Source organism: Bos mutus, chromosome 17, assembly GCF_027580195.1.
Source record: "Bos mutus isolate GX-2022 chromosome 17, NWIPB_WYAK_1.1, whole genome shotgun sequence".
NCBI classification, from domain to species: Eukaryota; Metazoa; Chordata; class Mammalia; order Artiodactyla; family Bovidae; genus Bos; species Bos mutus.
The window spans coordinates 59222169-59243651 of NC_091633.1; the positions used below are offsets into that span (position 1 = coordinate 59222169).

Here is a 21483-nt window from a genome sequence, read left to right on the forward strand (position 1 = left end):
AACTAAACTGAACTGAAAACCAATAATTATTTAGGTCCAATAGAGGTCACAAGGCAAACCACAACTCAGAAAACTGAAGAAACAGAAAACAGAGAATCACATCTTACCAGGAGCAGAAACTATCACTGGAGTTAGCAACTGGTCGGAAAACTGAACAACAGGGAAAACTTAAGAGTAATTACTAGTGGACTAATTGCTGGAGACTGAGTACAGGCTAGCTTGAGACAGTAAAAACAGCTGGATGCTCAGCCTCAAAGAGTGTTCCACATGTTCAGGGATTTTACCTCTAGAAGCCCCACCAGGTTCTCTTCATGGTAAAGATCAGAGAAAATTCTCTAGGAAATTCTGCAGGAGGCAGACAGAGAGGAAGGTAATCATTATGAATCATACCAAAAGCATTCTCTTTCCCGTAACAAAGGCCTGACTTAAAGGAAAACTCTTTTAACAGAGCCTAACCAATATGTTTTTTGTTGCTGTTGTTTTTTCACCAGAGCCTGACACAGAGGGCTTCCCTCGTGGCTCAGACAGTGAAGAATTCACCTGCAATGCGGGAGACCTGGGTTTGATCCCTGGGTTGGGAAGATCCCCGGCAGGAGGGCATGGCAACCCACTCCAGTATTCCTGCCTGGAGAATCCCATGAACAGAGGAGCCTGGAGAGCTTCAGTCTATGGGGTCGCAAAGAATCAGACACAACTGAGCAACTAAGCAAAGCACAGCACAACTGACGCAGGGAAAGGAAAATACATGACTCCATCCTCCTCTAGCCTTTCTGTCTCACCTAAGTGGGGTAAGAAAAGGTGAGAAGCACTTGCAAAGGTACAGGCATGGACACAGGCCCACTAAAAGACTAAGCTCTAATCACAGGATTATAGAACACTTCCATTCTCCCCATAACTTAACACCATATCAACAGGACTCCAATATAGTATCAGTAGGTTAAATTCAAAGAACTGCAAGCTTAGATGCCATTTAAGGAGTCTCTGCTGCTGCTGCTGCTGCTGCTAAGTCGCTTCAGTCGTGTCCGACTCTGTTCGACCCCACAGACGGCAGCCCACCAGGCTCCCCCGTCTCTGGAATTCTCCAGGCAAGAACACTGGAGTGGGTTGCCATTTCCTTCTCCAATAAGGAGTCTCTAGAGAAATTCAAAGATAACAAAGGAGACAAAAACAAGGACACTAAAGGAATTTTAGACTCTGAATCTTAAGCCTTTATCCATCAGGCAGAAAATCAGTAAGTGTATGACTGAACTGAACCAGCACCATCAATCAGCTATATTAATTTGATATTTATAGATTGCTTCATCCAATGACAGCAGAATGCATGGTTATTCTCAAGTTTATGTGTAATATTAACCAAAATGGACCACATTTTGTGCTATAAAACACACACAAAAACATTCAAACAAATAGAAATCATTCAAATTGTACACCCAGACCACAACAAAATTAAACTAAAAATCAATAACAGAAAGCAGTGCTTTCTGAAATTTACTGCATTTATAGCATGAAATATATATATATTAGAAAAGAAGAAAGCTCTAAAGTCAATAACTTAAGTGTTCACCTTAGAAAACTAGAAAAAGAGGAGCAAATTAAATTCAAAATAAGCAGGAGAAATAATAAAAATCAGAAAATAAATCAAAATCAATGAAACTAAAAACAGGAAATTAATAGAGAAAAATCACCAATACTGAAAAGTTGGTTCTTTGAAAAGGTCAATAAAATCAATAAACCTCTAACCAGGCTAAACAAGAAAAAAAGAAAGAAGACATAAATTACTAATATAAAAAACAAAAGAGGAGCCATCACTATTGATCCCATGGATAAAAGGGTATTATAAGGAGCTCCAAGCCCACAAACTTGATAAATAAAATGGACCAATTCCTTGAAAGACACAACCCACCAAAACTCACACAAGGAGGAACAGATAATCTGAATAAAGCCTATATCTATTATAAAAATTGAATCAAAAGTTAATAACCTTCTAAAGAAATCACTAGGCCTAAATGGTTTCACTGGTGACTTCTGTCAAACATTTAAGGAAGAAATAATACCAAGTGTCCAAAATTTCTTTCAGAAAATAGAAGCAGAGGGAATACTTTCTGACTGTTTACCTATGGGTAGCATTACTCTAAAAACGAAACCAGACAAAGACATTACAAGAAAGGAAAATTAAAGAATAATATCTCTCATGAACACAAATGCAAAAATTCACAAGAAAATATTAGCAAATTGAACGTTAGTATAAAAAAATTATTCACCATAATCAATTGGAATTTATTCCAGGTATGCAAAGTTGGTTCAATGTTCTAAAATTAATATAATCTATCAAAACAACAGGCTAAATGAGAAAAACCATATTATTATACTAAGAGATGTTGAGAAAGCATTTCACAAATTCAACATTCATTCAAGGCAAAACTCTATCAGCACATCTACCGAAATTAGGGGGACTTCCTCAACTTTATATATCCACAAGAAACAACAGCTAACACCATATTTGGGGCTTCCCAGGTGGCTCAGCGGTAAAAGGTCCACCTCTAAATGCAGGAGACACAGGTTCAATCCCCAGGTTGGGTAGATCCCTTGGAGAAAGAAATGGCAACTCCAGTATTCTTGCCTGGAAAATCCCATGGTCAGAGAAGTCTAGGGGGGCTACAGTCCATAGGATTGCAAAAAAAAAAAAAGAGTCAGACATGACTTGTGACTAAACAACAACAACCCTTTTTGCCACTTCTATGTAACATCATATTGAAAGTCTTAGCTCATGCAATGAGACAAGAGAAGGAAATAAAAGTTATAGACTGGAAAGGAAGAAATAAAAATAAATGAACCCAGTCACTCTACTCCTAAGTATCTACTCAAGAAAAATAAAAATATATGTCTACATAAAAACCTGTACATGAATGCTTATGGTAGCTTCCTCCATAATCACCAAATATTGGAAGCAACCTTATCTTAGTTAACTTAGCACCCTGAAACACCAAACATGCATTACTTCACAATTTCTATGAGATAGGAATTTGGGGCCAGTTTGGTTATCCAGTGGCTGGAGGATCCATTCTAAGGTGATTTAATCATATGACTGTTGCCAGGAGGCCCCAGTCCTCCACTGGCTATTGTCAGAAGGCCATGTCTCTTGCCCCATCAACCTCTCCATGGGTCCCCTTGTTTCTTCACAAAATGGGAGCTAGTTTTCCCTAGACGGTGTGATCCAAACAAGAGCATGCAGAGCCACGATGTCTTTTATGATCTAGCCTCAGAAACTGCATACTGAGACTGCAATCTGCCATATTCTCCTGGTTCCAGAGACTAACCCTGACACAATGTGGGAGAGGTCATCAGGGGGGCATGAAAACCAGGAAACAGGAATCACTGGTACCATTTGGGAAGCTGACTACCACAAACCTAAAGGTCCATTAACTGGTGAATAGGTAACAAAGTGTGATACATCCATACAGTGGAATAGTAATCAGCAATAAAAAGGAACCAACTCCTAAAGGAACAATCACAAATATACTATACTAAGTGAAAGAAGTAAGACCTCAAAAGCTACATAAAATATGATTACATTTATATGGCATTCTGAGAAAGGTAAAAACCAAAGAGACACAAAACAGATCAAGTTGTCAGTGGTCTGGGACAGGGCAAAAGACTGACTAAAAAGAGACATGAGGAAATTTCTTTAAATGATGAAAATAATCTATATTTAATTGTGATGGTGCTTTGATTTGTGATGTGCTTGTTAAAATTCATATAACTATAAATACAAAAAGGGTGAGTTTTTCTTAAGTAAATTATACCTCAAATTACTCATAAAAAGAGAGAGAAAAGAATCTTAAGAGGAAACAGAAGAGGCTGGGTTGGGAAGATGATTTCAGGAGTCTTATGTATAAATAGTAGAGCTTTCTGAGAGAAAAATGACTACTGAATCAATAACATTATCGTTTAAATTCCTTAAGCTAAAAACTTTCCCTGAGCTTGAGTCTACAGATTGAAAATGCGTATCATATTACAGGCTTTATGGATGAGAAAAGATACACATATATCCTGGCAAAAGTCTTGAACTCTAAGAATCAATAGAAAGAAAGAAAGAACAAGTTACTTAGCAAGTAAGACAGACAGATATACACTGTCTTACCTGCAACGTGATAAAAAAGGAAATGGTAAACTAGCATGCACAACTTTTTGAGAAAAGGACTGCCACTCAAGAATTCTATCCCAGTGCTTGCTTTGACAGCACATATACTAAAATTGGAATGACAGCCAGAAGATTAGCATGGCTCCTGTGTAAGGATGACATGCAAATTTGTAAAGCACTACATATTTATTTTGCTTTAGGTCCAGGAAAAGGATGCAGTGTTAAGTCCATAAAGAAATTTTCAGTCCCTGGTGATGTGAGTTCTAGCTTGAATACTACACATTAAATGGGGAGAATTAATCCAACTTCATCCTAGTCAAAGTCTGAAGTGACCCCTTTCTCAAAATAGAAAAAAATGTACTTTATCAAATGGGGGGGGGGAGAGAAAGAGAATTCTATCTCAACCAAGAGTAAAATAAAATTATTTAGGGGTCTATAATCACTCAGAAAATATATCATTCATTTATCCCATCCAGAGAAATAGTCAAAAAAATGCCAACCAAGTAACTGAATCATAGCAAAAAGAGGGAGGATAAAGGGACCTTATAACACGTGCAGTTAAACTGAAGTGGATACTAGTAAAGCAATTAAGAAGAGGTATATAACAAATGAAAATCCAATTAGATTTTAAAATTAAAGCCTCTGAACAAAGGGCTTCCCTGGTGGCTGAGATGGTAAAGAATCTGCATTTAATGCGGGAGACCTGGGTTCAATCCCTGGGTTAGGAAGATGCCCTGGAGAAGGGAATAGCACTCCACTCCAGTATTCTTGCCTGGAGAATTCCATGGACAGAGGAGCCTGGCGAGCTAAGGGTCGTCAAGAGTCAAACACGACTGAGTCACTCACACACACATACACATCTAAACAAAACGAATATTAAAGTTAACTTTCAGTAGTTAACATAGTTTCTTCCTGTTTTGTTTTACCTGGTTTACAAGATGAGAGTGACCAAACAGCTTGTGACCCAATTTCCCGTACTGTTCCAGTCCTTTCCAACTGCTTAGGGTCAGCACCAGGAGGTGTCTTGTTTGGTGTGGTCATTTTAAAAATACTCTATGTAGAAAAAAAAGAATGTTCACATTATACCAGGACCTGAGCATCTTTATACAAATGGTAAAAGTTTAACAGCCAGTGTATCACTAATGTAACCTGGATAGTAACCATCTATTTTCAAGAGCAGTTGACATAACCACTGCAATTTAAAAGGCTTGAGAATTCAGTTTTGTTTCTACAATGTAACATATTATGACTTACAAGTTGTGCAAAGCAGCAGAATATAGTAGTCAGAACGCCATAGGATCAGGATGTCAACTCTTGAGTTGACTCTTGCCTTTAACTAGTCTAGACTTTTGAGGGGTCTGGGCTTTCCCGTTTCCTGCCAAAGGAGTTGATGTGTAACTCTATAATGCTGTGCAGTTCTATACCTCTATGAGCAAAAATTCCAATTCAAATGCAGTTTTTTCTCTAAAAAAGTCAGACTGAAATCTTAATCCTGGAATATGTAAATATTGGTTTACATCTTAAATAATCCATTAAGTGATTAAGTGATGCAGAGAAAAATTGCATCTCTTCATTAATTGTCAAAAATTCCCATTACATGTGCTCTTACCGTAGAACATAAAGTCAGAAGAATGCCTTTAATGTCTAGAAGTGAGTAACAGGCCTATTCTAAACCACAAGTTTACTTCATCTTTCACATCTTCTGTTAGTTAATCTTGGTAAGTGTGTCCAAATGTGGGGAGGAAAAAAAAAAAAACAAAAAACCTCTGGATAGTGAACAACATGTAAAATTGCTTCAGTAATGCAGTTTCAACTACTAAACATCGTTATACCTACATGCTATTATGAACCTGGCCCAGAAGGTTTGCACACTGTCTCCTTGATATCCACCTCCTATCAGATCTCAGTTGTTCCCTAACTCTTCACACTTGATACTCTTTAAATAATACCAGACACTGAACTACAGACTGGAAAGCACTGAGGCTTAAATGATCCATTAGCAGTTTTCTGAATCAGTACATGGGTGAATGGATAGGTTCAATAATAAACTAAAGTATTCCCACCTGCAAGTTAAGTAAGATCTAAGATGAGGTAATTAAACCTACGGTCACATCTCCAAATGTCCAAAAAATGCCAAACTGTCGCCGCAAAAGGCCCATCTCTATTTTGGAGCAGAATTCACCTGGCGAACTTGGCACTGGCCGCCACCAAGTGGAAAAAACACGGAGCTCGAAGAAGAATGGGTTCCGGGCCATTCCGTTCAGGAGCTAAGGTCAAGGAGAGAAGGCCACCGCGAGCAGTGTCTGGTCCAGACTCTGTCGGTTCTGCTTGACACCTCTGTCAGAAGTACTAAAACGGGCAACCTCTAAGGATCCATTTCTGACCCCCGGGCCTTGAGGAAATGGCGTAAAAGAAGACTGACAATGGAAAAGAGAAGGTGTTCGTTTAAGCTAGAACCATTCTCCCCGTCGGGGAAAGCCCACGCACTTACAGCTTGCGGACTCTGCTTGCTGCCACTCAGTTTTTCTGGATCCGCCGCAGCTCCGCGCCACTCCCACTCGGCTTCCCAGGCCCGCCTAGCTTCCCCAGAGATGTCACTGGGGTCGCAGTACAATGACGTCAGTCCCAGCCGCCCCTCCCTACCTCTTTCTACAGCTCCGCCTGGCGCGCCCTGGCGCGCACGCGCATTACGTCCTTGTGGCATGCGTGAGGCGGCGGCTGGGCACCGCCATTTTGGCCGGTGGCCGCTGGAACACGCTGTGTGGCTGAGAAGTGAAAAGCAAGCGCCGATTTGATCTCTGCGTTCCCCTCCGCAAGGGGAATCTGTTTCTCCAGGTACGTGAATAGACTGGAGGGGGTTGGCCTTTAGCTGCAGTCTGCCGCGGTCTAAACACCGTGGGGACATTCTCCGAGAGCCTTTGGTTAGGCCTCAGGTGGCGGCTGCAGCAGCGCGTGGCAGCCGGCTTGGACGAGACAGCTGGAACCGCCGGAGCACGGGTGCCGCCGAGCGCCGGGGGGCGCCTGGCGCTTTCCCTACAGCTGACCCGGCTCTCGGCCGCTGTGGTCCGGCAGCCCCGCCAAGGGACATGGAAATGGATATAGGTGTCATTCTCTCGGTGGTCCACTCCCCGCCGCCTCCACTCCCGCCTTGACCCCGCGCCTCCCCTAGCACTGAATCTTTGTGAAAGCCGCTTTTATAACTTAGAGCGTCCCCTACTGCCCCGGCTCTTCTGGCACAGGTGGGAAGCCTTTTCTTCGCGGTTTGGGGATTGTGGAATGAGTCACGGCATCTTACCGCCAAGAGTCGGATCCTCTTCGTCCACTCCCAGTCTTTATAGAAATGATGGCCAGATGTCACTGGACTTTTCTCACAGCAGCCTGTACTCTGCTGTCACCATGGTGATCTCAAATAATCTTCCAGTTGAACGCGTTTTGCATTTCGCGAGAGTTTTTACGACACTTGGTGATTTCTCCGGTTTCCTCGTTATTGTATCTTAAACCTCTGAAAATCAGGTTCTATGTCTTTACTGAAAGTACCTTTATTTCCCCTTAAGTGGTTCTTGCATCGTGGGCGCGACGGCTAAAGTCAATTCCCACATCCCATAAACTACCTAAGCAGGTTTTCTTATTTTTTACGGTAAAACCGGTAAGAGAGAAATATCTGTCAAAACACTGTATATGGTTTTATTGGAGGGAGGGGTGCTTTCTCTTCCACAGGACTGCTAACTGCATTTATGACAGTGGCATCTGTTTTTGCAGCCCTCAGTACTTTTGTCCCTGGTTCTGAGAATATGCATTCTATACCAGCTACTTGACGATAATGCTTCATTTTTGTCAGTATTAACCAAGGGCTCTTGTCGTATCTGAACCAAAAAGTGTTTGTTTTTATTTTAGTTAAAATCCTTGTTTCCCCTGTAAAAAATATTTTTAGGAAGAATATTTACTATAATTGCTGGGGCAAGGATAAAGCGATAGTAATTTAGTGTCTCTTCTAATTGTCTTCAGTTTAAGACTCTGAAATCAGAGTTGTGCACCACTCCCGACTGACACGTTTTATAAATTTAATAACCTGCAATAGCATATAATTTTAGAATATTTCACATGACATAAGCATCATTCGTTTTCATATGCTTTCACAGGGTATTAAAATAATTTTGGTTTTAGACTACAAAGTGAAAATTCGCTCAGTCCTGTCCGACTCCATGGACTGGTTCTTGAGGCCAGATTACTGAAGTGGGTAGCTTTTCCCCTTTTCTAGCAGATCTTCCCAACCCAATAATCGAACCAGGGTCTCCCGCTTTGCAGGTGGATCCTTTACCAACTGAGCTATCAGGGAAACTTCCTGGGACTTCTTTGGTGGTCCAGTGGTTAAGACTTTGCTTCCCTGGTGGTTCAGACGGTAAAGCAGATGATTCAGTCCCTGGATCAGGAAGATCCCCTGAAGGACATGGCAACCCACTCCAGTACTCCTGCCTGGGAAATCTCATGGAGAGAGGAGCCTGGTAGGCTGCAATCCATGGGATCGCAGAGTCAGACACGACTGTTCAACTTAAGTTTGTTTAGACTACAAATGCTTTCTATAAATGTCTCACTTCCTTTTTTCCTCTCAGCTGGAAGGATGATGGATGTCATTGTTCAAGTACCTGTTTTCAACAGTTTGTTTTCAGGTTTGAGATAGCTTCAGATCCCTGTTTGTTCCTAGGAGTCTGTAACTACAGTCTTCCCCTCCAAGCTTTCTTGTACTCCATCTTTCTCGATGAAAAAGAAAGGAGGGGATCCTTCTTCCCAATTCTTGAAACTTACATAGAAATTTAATTAACAATAGTGTCTACACGTTGCTCTGTTAATTAACAGTTCTACAAAGAATCTGTATTCATTTTTCTTAATTGCATTATAATGTATCATTTTAAAATATAAATCAGCTTATTAACCATCTCTAGTATGTTTTATTTTATAAAAATCATCTCGTACAGTCATTTGGTTTTTAAATGGTTTGAAATAGCAGTTGAAACAATTTAGTAGTTTGGCAGAAATAAACCTTATTGTAAACAGTTTCATTGATAAATCAATGAAGATTTATCCCCTGCAGGGGAATTAATCATGCTCATCCACCATAATTTGTATGATCTCTAGTTTTATTATTTTTAATAGCTGAAGAATCTTCAGTCACTTGGGAATTCTCTTCTAGAATGATAGCTTTTTTGGTAGCAATTCGTAAATCACTTATTTTCTTATGCTGATCTTTAGATGAGTTTCTAAAGGTTATAAAGAGGTAAAGTAAACCTATCCATTAATGTAACTCTGTTACATACAATGTTTGTTTCATTTTGGGTGATTTTTAAAAATAATATACTTTAATGTTTAATTGTCACTATAATGTATTGGTAACTTGCAGAGACTCCTAAAGTTGTTATAACCTGTAGGAAATTTATTTACTATATTTAAATTCATTTTCTCATTTCATTCAGTAGAAATATTTGCTTTCCTACTATGTGATAGACACTGGTCCAGCCGCTGAAATGAACAAACAAAAATTCCTGCACTCATGATGTAGTACTTTGTAGTTGGTGAGGGAAAAATATTGTCTGTGTATGTATATAGAGAGAGCACATAAATGCGTATACACACACAGTAAATTGTTGTGTCAGACTCTTTGTGACCCCATGGACTATAAATGGGGAATTCTCTAGGCCAGAATACTGGAGTGGGTTGCCTTTGCTTTTCCAGGGGATCTTCCCAACCCAAGGATCTAACCTAGGTCTTCCTCATTGCAGGGATTCTTTACCAGCCGAGCCACAAGGGAAGCCCAAGAATACTGGAGAGGGTAGCTTATCCCTTCTCCAGTGAATCTTCCTGATCCGGGAATCAAACTGAGGTCTCCTGCAGTGCAGGCAGTTTCTTTACCAACTGAGCTATGAGGGAAATCCTATATATACCATATACGTACATGTATATGAAATATATACTGTGTAATATAGTAGAAAGAGCTAAGAAGAATAAAACAAGGCAGTTTTATAGCTAGAGAAGACTCACTGAGAATAAACATTAAAGACTTGAAGGTGTGAGCCACTAGTGGGAGTAGCATTACCCGCGAAGGGAGCAGAAAATGCTAAGACCCTGAAGCAAATACCAGCAACCATTTGCTTTAGTCATGTAAAATACAGGGATGACCTGACAGGCTGTTTTCATGGAATGATGGACACTAATGTCTGCAGTGGGTTCCGCGGAAAATACCCAGAGAGATGTGAAACACTGACTGTAGGCAACTCGTTTATGTCTGAGGTTATTGATATTTCTCCTGGCAGTCTTGATTCCAGCTTGTGCTTTTACATAGTCCTGCTATAAAAATGTGGAGAAATGAAGCAGGGGAGGAGGTTGGGGTCAGATGATGAAGTGTTTGAATGCTGGGAATAAGCTGGGAAAGACTGAATAATTGATGATGTTAAAGACAGGAAAAAGTTGTTGCAACCTTCTCCTTGGCGGATGGATATCTTTTAGTTTGCAAAGGGACTTAGCTATGGAAATACATATCGTATGATGGCTAATTGGCATAAAGGTTCACTCGAGATGATACTAGTCAGCGTGGCTTTATTTTTTCTCTTGCCATCTGTGTGCAGGTGAAGAGTTGAATTTAACCAGAATTATAGATGAGGGTGTAAGTGACTGACAGTTTTAGGTGGGTACAAAAGACATCAAAGATACAAAGGGATGAAGGACAGTGGAAATTTGATAGAATCTAGAGACGGTTACTGGAGAAGGCACTGGCGACCCACTCCAGTACTCTTGCCTGGAAAATCCTGTGGACAGAGGAGCCTGGTGGGCTGCAGTCCATGGGGTCGCGAAGAGTCGGACACGACTGAGCGACTTCACTTTCACTTTTCACTTTCATGCATTGGAGAAGGAAATGGCAACCCAGTCCAGTGTTCTTGCCTGGAGAATCCCAGGGACGGGGTAGCTGTCTATGGGGTCACACAGAGTCGGACACGACTGACGAGACTTAGCAGCAGCAGCAGTAGAGACAGTTACAGGTCTGAGGAATGAGGGGAGTTCAAAGCGTTGTTGGATTGTTGTGTATGTGAGTGGTGAAGTGAAAAGATAGAAATGTTGGTTGGAGAATGGCGTATTTGAAAGGTTGGTTACAGAAAAATGCAGTTATTCAAAATGACGAGGTAAAGGATTTAGCCAAAGGAAGAAGGGCTGGGGTAGGGTAAAAGACAAGCTCATTAGAGGAAAGTGGTTAATAAACTGAGAGGACAGGCTAGAGGAAGCTTTCGGTCAAGAAAAATCTGGATGGGGGTTCATAGTCATGATAGAAAAAGCCAGCAGAATGTCTTTGTTGATCAATAATCTTTTGGCTTGAGGTTCTTTCATTACATGTTGGAATAAACTGGAGTAGTAAGGCGCTTTTTGGAATTACTTTGATCCCATTCTAAGAAAATTAATTTCTATCACTAAGCCCAGTATATAGAAGATTATGTTAACTTTGACTTCAGCTCTGTAATTTATGTTGCTGTTAAATATCAAGACTTTAAAATCTCCAAAATTATATACATATAGTTAATGGCACCCTACTCCAGCACTCTTGTGGAAAATCCCGTGGACGGAGGAGCCTGGTAGTGTACAATCCATGGGGTCTCGAAGAGTCGGACACGACTGAGCGACTAAACTTTCAAACTTTCAGTTACTTGGTTACTTGGTCTCTCTTTTGTGTGTGTGGATCCCTTTTAAAGTCTTTATTGAATTTGTTACAGTATTGCTTCTGTCTTATGTTTTGGTTTTTTGGACGTTGGAAGGCAAAATCCTAACCTCTGGACCTCCAGGGAAGTCCCCGGTCTCCTTTTCATATCAGTGCAGTTAACATAAAATTCATCTTGACCATATTTTCAGTTCCCAGGGAAAGCAGATTTTACTTTTTTTTCCGATTGACCAACATAATGGTTAAACCCTTAGTAATTGCCACTTCCATCAGTAGTATCATGCTGCTGCTGCTAAGTCGCTTCAGTCGTGTCTGACTCTGTGTGACCCCATAGATGGCAGCCCACCAGGCTCCCCCGTCCCTGGGATTCTCCAGGCAAGAACGCTGGAGTGGGTTGCCATTTCCTTCTCCAATGCATGAAAGTGAAAAAAGTGAAGTTGCTCAGTCATGTCTGACTCGTAGCAACCACATGGACTGCAGCCTACCAGGCTCCTCTGCCCTTGGGATTTTCCAGGCAAGAGCACTGGAGTGGGGTGCCACATTGCCTTCTCCAGTAGTATCATAGTCAAATAGATAAGACATGAAGTGATGATTAGTTAGAGGGAGGAAGTAAACATCTTTATCATATGTATGTTTCATGTCAAGTCTTTCTGTTCTATTTTATTGTCAGTATTCATCCACTGGTATCAGCATTAATTACTTAGGCCTTATATCAATTTTTTCCATATGTCAAGTATAGGTTCCCCAACCCCTTACTCTTTTCCCATTTTCCTGGCTATTACTACTTTTTGCATAAGAGCTTTAGATTTTATTTGTCTGATTCAGTTTTTTCCCTTTGAGATTGAATTAAATGTATAAATTCAGGGAAGATTGAAAACTATGATATTGACTATTCTCTTTTGTGAAAATTGAAACAGCATGCTATTCTATTTGTTCAGGTCTTTTGTGTCTTTCAGTGGTAATTTTGAGTTTCATCACACGTGTATATACTGTTGAAAGTAGTATTTTTTTCCTTCTACATATAAGTTTTCTGATTAATGGTGTATAAGTAAAATTTTGTTTTTCCAGACATAACAAGTTATTTTATTGCTTTCACTAGTTGTTTTTTTAATTAGTTCCAGGTATTAATATCTGAAATAGTGATATCTCCTCCTCTTGAATTTTTTATACCTGTGACTGACTTCTCTTAATAAACTGCACTGACTATGCCATAATTTTGTTAATCTTTTCTTTAATAGAGGAACTGGATATTCTTACTTCCTTAGAATCATGGCGGATAAATTAACAAGAATTGCTATTGTCAACCATGACAAATGTAAACCTAAGAAATGTCGGCAGGAGTGCAAGAAGAGTTGCCCTGTGGTTCGGATGGGTAAGCTGTGGATCATTTAAGGATAAGAGAAAGTTTTAAAAGAATACATTATCTTCGTGGTTCTCTAGGCTTTAGTGTACACTTTTCACCCCTGTTAGTTTCTTTAAAATGTAAAAATAAGACCAGATATTATTCTAAATTTCTTTTAATACTTTGTGACTAAATGATCCTGTTTAAGTTCAGTTCAGTTCAGTCACTCAGTTGTATCCAACTCTTTTTGACCCCATGAATGGCACACGGCACGCCAGGCCTCCCTGTCCATCACCAGCTCCTGAAGTTTACCCAAATTCATGTCCATTGAGTCGGTGATGCCATCCAACCATCTCGTCCTCTGTCGTCCCCTTCTCCTCCTGCCCTCAATCTTTCCCAGCATCAGGGTCTTTTCAAATGAATCAGCCCTTTGCATCAGGTGGCCAAAGTATTGGAGTTCAGCTTCAACATCAGTCCTTCCAGTGAACACCCAGGACCGATCTCCTTTAGGATGGACTGGTTTGATCTCCTTGCAGTCCAAAGGACTCTCAAGAGTCTTCTCGAACACCACAGTTCAAAAGCATCAATTCTTCAGTGCTCAGCTTTCTTCACAGTCCATCTCTCACATCCATATATGACCACTGGAAAAACCATAGCCTTGACTAGACGGACCTTTGTTGGCAAAGTAATATCTCTGCTTTTTAATACGCTGTCTAGGTTGTCATAACTTTCCTTCCAAGGAGTAAGCATCTGTTAATTTCATGGCTGCAATCACCATCTGCAGTGACTTTGGAGCCCAAAAAAATAGTCTGCCACTGTTTCCCCATCTATTTCCCATGAAGTGATGGGACCTCTTGCCGTGATCTTAGTTTTCTGAATGTTGAGCTTTAAGCCTACGTTTTCACTCTCCTCTTTCGCTTTCATCAAGAGGCTCTTTGGTTCTCCTTCACTTTCTGCCATAAGGGTGGTGTCATCTGCATATCTGAGGTTATTGGTATTTCTCCTGGCAAGCTTGATTCCTGCTTGTGCTTCTTCCAGTCCAGCGTTTCTCATGATGTTGCTCTGCATATAAGTTAAATAAGCAGGGTGACAATATACAGCCTTGACCTACTCCTTTTCCTATTGGGAACCAGTCTGTTGTTCCACGTCCAGTTCTAACTGTTGCTTCCTGACCTGCATACACGTTTCTCTAGAGGCAGGTCAGGTGGTCTGGTATTCCCATCTCTTTCAGAATTTTCCACAGTTTATTGTGATCCACACTGTCAAAGGCTTTGGCATAGGCAATAAAGCAGAAATAGATGTTTTTCTGGAACTCTCTTGCTTTCTCAATGATCCAACGGATGTTGGCAATTTGATCTCTGGTTCCTCTGCCTTTTCTAAAACCAGTTTGAACATCTGAAGTTCACAGTTCATGTATTGTTTAAGTTCATTGACTGTAAAATCAAACCAGTGTTCAAATTAGTGAGAGTCTTCCAGGTCTACAAAATCCTTTAGTTACTTTAAATCACGAAGAAAGAACTACCAAGATGTTTGCGTTTGATAATATTCTTTTTAAAAACAGCTTAGTATGAATGACTGTTCATGAGCTTTTGCTACATTTTCAAGATTAAATAAATTCTCAAAAATTCAGAATTGCTAGTCTTTAAAAGCTATGCTAAATAATTGTTACTTTAAACATACTAGTGAGAAATAAACTTACTAAATCTTAAAAGAAACTTTAGATGTCATATCTTACAGTCTACTGTGCTATTCAGAAATGCCATTATTGGTATTCTTAATGCTAAATTTAATTTAGTCTGTGTATTAGATGCATGTCTTTGGGGAGCTTTCCTGATCTAGCTAATATATTTCATTCTCCTGTCGGGTATACATTACCATTGTCAAGGCATATTTGGTGGATTAAATATTCAGGTTAGTCAACTTTTAAGATCAGAAATAGCAACCCCTAGGACTTCCCTGGTGGTCCATTGGCTAAGACTACATGCTCCCAGTGCAGGGGGCCGTGGTTTGAACCCTGGTCAAGAAACTAGATCCCACATGCCACAGCTAAGATCCAGCACAGCCAAATAAAAAATAAGTAAATATTAAAAAAAAAAAGAAATGGCAATCCACTCCAGTATCTTGCCTGGAAAATTCCATGGATGGAGCCTGGAGGGCTACAGTCCATGGGGTCACAAAGAGTTGAACATGACTTAGTGACCCAATGACAACGAATACTTTAACCAGCATCTTCTTGTAGTAAATTAAAATAAGTATATTAGTCACCTCTGTCTTGCATGACAAATATTCATATAAGTAAATAAGTCCAGCAGTGTATCCATACAAAGCACTGATTTAAGATATTATCTCAAGTGTATTTCTTTTTGTGATCTTTGAAAATTTGATTCTTTATGGAAATTTGGAACAAGAATTGCTGAAATAACAGCGTTGTCAGAAAATTAGACTTATCAGAATAAACGTCTTAATTCTGTCTTTTCCTTTGCAGGAAAATTATGCATAGAGGTTACCGCCCAGAGCAAAATAGCTTGGATTTCTGAAACTCTTTGTATTGGCTGTGGTATTTGTATTAAAGTAAGTGATATTTTATTTATTGTATTAAATTATAACCTAAAAATGAAATTTAAAAATTCTGAATACATTATAACTGTTTTTAAAGAGCCAAGTATGAAACAGTGAAAAAATAATACAAATTTAGAAAAATGGTTTTCTTGTATTAGTAATATTATTGCAGCTTCAATTAATTAAGCCACCCCATTTAAACGTTATCCTTTTAAAAAATAATAATAAAAGTTATCCTTGCTGTATGCAATTTTGTAAAGCCATCTCAACCAAAATTAATTTCTTTTTTTCACCCTCTTATGAGAAGAACATTCTCCAGATCTTTACCAGAACTTTTTGGAAATATAAATACAAAAAATATGAGTCATATTATATATTATTTTTTTCAAGTCTTTTAAATTTTAAATTCACACTTTTAAATAAAAATGGACACAGCCAAAAACTTTTCTTAGTTTAACCTAATCCTGAAGTGCTGCTTTTGCTGTATTCTTTTATTGTTGAATTTATCCCAATAGTGTAACTTTTCAAAATGCTTCAGTTTTTGTTATATTGAATAGTTTGATTAGGGATTTTCTTCAAGAGTGATGGATTTCCAACTTTGGTTCTTAAAAGATATTTAGGAGCCAGAGTATAAAGTTCTTAAATTAGTTATTTTTTATTTGCACATAATATATTTTAGAAAGGACCTTTCCTGGAATATGGCTACCACGTATTATTTTTTCTAATTAGGCTCAAGTATATTTTAAATTGGTTTCTGAATTTTCAGTTAAGTATCCAGAAGTACCAAGCTCGGTACCTGAAAGCGTTTTTTCTTCTTTTGATAGTATAAGCAGGAGACATTTCTTCCAGCAAATATTTTTTGCCTGCCAATGTTGTGGGTGCTGGAAATCTTATTTTGAACACTATATTTGATTTTATTTTCTTTCTTGGCTACTATAGAATATTGAGATTCCAGAATTTGGGTATGTACTCCATGGCAGAAAAGATACTGATGTAATGAATCTCTTTGGGGAGAGGGGTAGTGTATACTTCCTGAACACTTAGGATACTTGAAATGCAGCATGTATATGAACAACATGGATATTTTTTCTTTGAAGATTAAGAGAAGTTTAAATTACTTGAAGCCAATAAGGCATTTTATGTACATTGATAGAATAATAGAGAATTCTGTAAATGGCAGTGACTCCATTTGTAAAAAAAAAAAAAAAAAAAAACCATCTTGCATAAGGAATTAACTTGAAAATAAGAGTTTTGTTTTTTAAACTTCTGTGTTCTTATAACTTAGAAAATGGGAATTCACTGAAACCTTTGTATATAAACTTTTGAATTAGTTCCCTAAGCTCATTGAACAGATTTCTAATCTGCATTTATACATTTCGCTTGTACCCTTTTGGTTTTATCTGTACTTTGGAGGAATTTTTCTAGCCGCATTACCATTCTTAAATCACCTTCCAATTTTTACCATTCTTGTTCCTTGGGCATTTATCTGATTGACAGTCACCATTTGAATAAGTTTTTCTATGAATAAATGTTTTTCTTTTTATGTGAATTTACTCACTTGGAATATGAATATCTTTTTCATGTGGAATGGTTAAAAATCACAATGGAAAGACATTAGTCCTTTCTCTGTGCAGATACTATGCTAGCTGTTGTTGAGATGTAAATAGACCAAGAAAGGTACAAACCATGACCTTAAAGGACTTTACAAAGTTGTAAAGGAAGCGTACAGAAGACAGGAAGAAGGAAATAAAGGGACGATGTTTCTCATTGATGAGATAGTACGCTCAATAGAAAAGAAAGATAGCACCAAGTGGTGTCCGACTCTTGCCATCCCATGAGCTGTAGCCTGCCAGGCTCCTCTGTCCATGGGATTCTCCAGGCAGGAATACTGGAGTGGGTTGTCATTTCCTTCTCCAGGGGAGCTTCCCAACCAAGGAATTGAACCCAGGTCTCCAGCATTGCAGACAGAAGCGTTACTGGCTGAGCTATGCCAGATAATCAAGTTTTATCTTGCTCTTAACCTTCTTTTATCTAATAATATTTTTTAAAAAACGCAAAAATCTATCTCCAGGTCTGTAAGGTTTTTAACTAAGTGTTAAACAGATTAAATCTCCAGCATTTTGCCAGTTACTAAGGGGAATACAGATTTATTAGTTAAAATTCTTGCCTTCGAGTAACTTAACTTTTTTAAGGATAGGAAGTGAAACAGTACTTAAACACCTGTGTGAAACTCCCACATTTGGAAAATTAATTATAAAAACTTCTGTGTACGAGATAGCAAAAGAGACACTGATGTATAGATCAGTCTTATGGACTCTGGGAGAGGGAGAGGGTGGGGAGATTTGGGAGAATGGCATTGAAACATGTATAATATCATGTATGAAACGAGTCGCCAGTCCAGGTTCGATGCACGATACTGGATACTTGGGGCTGGTGCACTGGGACAACCCAGAGGGAGGGTATGGGGAGGGAGGAGGAAGGAGGGTTCAGGATGGGGAACACATGTATACCTGTGGCGGATTCATTTCGATATTTGGCAAAACTAATACAATATTGTAAAGTTTAAAAATAAAATAAAATTTAAATAAATAAATAAAATAAAAACAACTAAAAAAAAATACACGGGACACAAAATGTACTTACATATTTGAATAAAAATGTTCTATCTCAAAAAAAAAACTTCTTAATCTGTTCGTTTTAGTCATGCACATATTTCTAAAAATTAATGGAAACTTAATTCTTTATTTTAAATAACAGAAATGCCCCTTTGGCGCCTTATCAATTGTCAACTTACCAAGCAACTTGGAAAAAGAAACAACACACCGATATTGTGCCAATGCCTTCAAACTTCACAGGTATATTTCCAAGTCAGCATTCTTCTTTGCTTCAGTCAAGAGTAAAATACATTTGAAATTTTCAGAGAAACTAAAAAATGGAAAATAAGTGGTAATAACTTTTGCATCCACTAAAGCAAAATATAATATTATAACATCATGCAGAATAGCATTGTATATGTCAGTGGTTCATTCAGGCTGACATTAAAATTACCTGAGAGTCTTTTTAAAAGTACTCATGCCCAGGTAATTTCAACCCAGTTGAATTACATCTTATCTCTGGATGTATAGTCTGGACATTAGTAAGCTGATAAGGCTCCCAGGTGATTCTAGTATACAACTGGGGTGAGAATCATTGTTGTTACGAAATCCTTCTCCCCAAAATAATTTTTAAGGGGCCTTGTGTTGATTTTATTTATCTATTAATCTCATGATCTACAGAGAATATTACCCTGAGCTTCAACATATACTGTTATTGACAGACATTCTTTGAGGTTTTTAATCTGCTGAACACTAATATTTTGAATCGGGGAGTCTAGATTTAACTAATAAAAAGGTATTTCTCAACCTGCCAGCTTTAAGGGGCCCTACTGCAGCAGGGAGTATGAAGTGGAATATTTCTGGTTGATGTGGCACTTCTCTCCTTGTAAGTAAATGGCAGGCCAAAAAAAAGAAAGAAGGAAAAAGACTGTGAGGTTGCACCTGCTCTGCAGTTTTGTACCAAAGCATTTTATTGTACATTAAAACTGAGCCTTATATGTAAAGAAAAATTGTTACTTTAGACTGTGAGTGAAAGTTGAATAAATAAAATTTGGAGTAATATTGGTCATGGATGCATTTCTAACAATTAACAGTTTAAGTTAATCTTGGCTGCTGTTTTTGTTTTTTCCTAATAGCCAATAATATCTGGCATATTTCTCTTTTGGCTTATTAATGAATGTGTGTGGAGTGCAAATGCATCAGAAGACATCATTCTGGTATTACGTAGCTTTTTCTACCTAAGTCTGAGTTGTTTCATTATTTTTGTACACTTGTGACAGGTTGCCTATTCCTCGTCCGGGTGAAGTTTTGGGATTAGTTGGAACTAATGGTATTGGAAAGTCAACTGCTTTAAAAATTTTAGCAGGAAAGCAAAAGCCAAACCTTGGGAAGTATGATGTATGTATTACCACCTTATAAAAATGAGTATCTTGCGTCAGTTTTATGAGGCTGTGAAGGAGAGAGTATGTGTGATTTTATTTTTTAATGTTCTTATTTTCAAGATTATTTGTGTAATTAGTGCTGAGAAACTATAAACGAAACTCCTTTTTAGTTAAAAATGTGTTAATGCTACTTAATTGATAATTCTGAGATTTTGTAAACTGTTATGTTCCTTGATTTGAAAAAAAAAAAAAATCCACCTCTGGTATTATTAGTATATTAGAAGCAAAAGTATTCTATTTAGGTATATGTTCTATTTTGTATAACATTTATCCTCTTTGCAATTGTATTACTAAATTCAGATAACTATACATACATTTCTAGGATCCACCTGATTGGCAAGAAATTCTGACTTACTTCCGTGGATCTGAATTGCAAAATTACTTTACCAAGATTCTTGAAGATGACCTAAAAGCCATTATCAAACCTCAGTACGTAGACCAGATTCCCAAGGCTGCAAAGGTCAGTTGCTTTTTAGGAGATGTGTAGTGGGTATTACAAATATTGGTGGACATATGAAAGATAAATTAAACTTGTTTTACTTTGTGACTCTTCTTAATATTGAAGGGACTAGTATTGAAGGAAAATAGTAGTAACTGTTACTGATATATTGTGACAGGGGACAGTGGGGTCTATTTTGGACCGAAAAGATGAAACAAAGACACAAGCAATTGTATGTCAGCAGCTTGGTAAGTGTTTATTTTGTGTATGTGTTTTAATAGGCCATGAATTTAACTCATAATAAAGTTTGATGCCTTTATATGGATTACTGAAATAAATGGGAAAAATCTCTAGTAATTGTCATACTTTCAGCTGAAATATTCAAATGCAGGATGATTTGCAATGCACATTTTACCCTGAAGAGGTAAAATAGAATAACATTAAAGACAATTCCTCTTATAGATTTAACCCATCTGAAAGAACGCAATGTTGAAGATCTTTCAGGAGGAGAGTTGCAGAGATTTGCCTGTGCGGTCGTTTGCATACAGAAAGCTGATATGTAGGTTACTTTATATTCTTGTAAATGTTACCCTTACTTTAGAGTTTTTATTTATAATGCTGCTAAAAGAGCAGTGGTTTGGGATAAATTGTTAATATTAGAAGGAGTAGTGAATGTTTTAACTTTTGAGTTCAGATGTTGAAGCAGCTGTGCATCCATTGCCCATTCCCCTGTTACTCCATCAGGGGTAAAAACTTTACAACTTATGAATTCTAGAGCCTTTTAATATAAGGTCGGGTATTTTGTAAACTCTATTTATACATAGGAAGATTATTTTTTTTAAGATGTAAGGTCTCCAACGAGGCCGGCAAGGTTTTTAATAGTTCAAGTGGAACATGAGGTCTTTTAGGTTATCCTAAATCAGGGTGGCATGCCACGTGAGAGACAAATGTAAAGGCGAGTTTCCTTCCTACCTTTTAATGTCTCTCTTTTCCCAGATATTTTTTGCTCTCATCTTTTTCCATACTTCTACTCTGGCGTCCAATGTAGGCTAGTTTTTCTCCGTATTCTATAATTTTTTGCAAGGCCCTCCTTTCCAAAAACTGTTTGCTTTAGTGCAACTGATTTCAGCCAATTATAAGAGCACTCTGAATTATTTTGGAGTATATCAGAATAGTTTTCATGAGGAGATAACAGTTTGTAAGTTAGCCTAATCTGTGAGCCTCTCCCCATACTTGATATGCTGTCCTGCTTTTCATAATTTCTTCCTTC

The 21483-nt window shown here is 38.3% G+C and overlaps 2 protein-coding genes and 1 non-coding gene across 7 annotated transcripts in view; 2 read left to right on the forward strand and 1 right to left on the reverse strand.

Moving 5' to 3' along the window:
* Window positions 1-7542, reverse strand: part of ANAPC10 (anaphase promoting complex subunit 10) — an 85310-nt gene extending 77768 nt beyond the window's left edge. For 2 of the 4 annotated variants that reach the window (XM_005908280.2, XM_070386599.1), the window contains exons 1-2: window positions 6633-6769; window positions 5068-5194 (exon numbers count right to left, since the gene is read on the reverse strand). In XM_005908280.2, the coding sequence (XP_005908342.2) occupies window positions 5068-5182 (115 nt within the window). In that variant the 5' untranslated portion in view covers window positions 5183-5194; window positions 6633-6769. Of the gene's footprint in view, window positions 1-5067; window positions 5195-6323; window positions 6604-6632; window positions 6770-7436 lie in introns of those variants that run through there. The other 2 variants (XM_070386601.1, XM_070386600.1) reach the window with 2 other exon arrangements.
* LOC138991554 (U6 spliceosomal RNA) lies at window positions 4225-4331 on the forward strand. Its single transcript, XR_011467525.1, has one exon. It is a non-coding gene; the product is annotated as a U6 spliceosomal RNA (small nuclear RNA).
* ABCE1 (ATP binding cassette subfamily E member 1) overlaps window positions 6845-21483 on the forward strand; it is a 30713-nt gene continuing 16074 nt past the window's right edge. The window contains exons 1-8 of one of the 2 annotated variants that reach the window (XM_005908279.3): window positions 6845-6976; window positions 13076-13209; window positions 15665-15750; window positions 18496-18593; window positions 19613-19730; window positions 20097-20234; window positions 20392-20461; window positions 20676-20772. In XM_005908279.3, the coding sequence (XP_005908341.1) occupies window positions 13107-13209; window positions 15665-15750; window positions 18496-18593; window positions 19613-19730; window positions 20097-20234; window positions 20392-20461; window positions 20676-20772 (710 nt within the window). In that variant the 5' untranslated portion in view covers window positions 6845-6976; window positions 13076-13106. The remainder of the gene's footprint in view (window positions 6977-13075; window positions 13210-15664; window positions 15751-18495; window positions 18594-19612; window positions 19731-20096; window positions 20235-20391; window positions 20462-20675; window positions 20773-21483) is intronic. The other variant, XM_070386597.1, reaches the window with a different exon arrangement.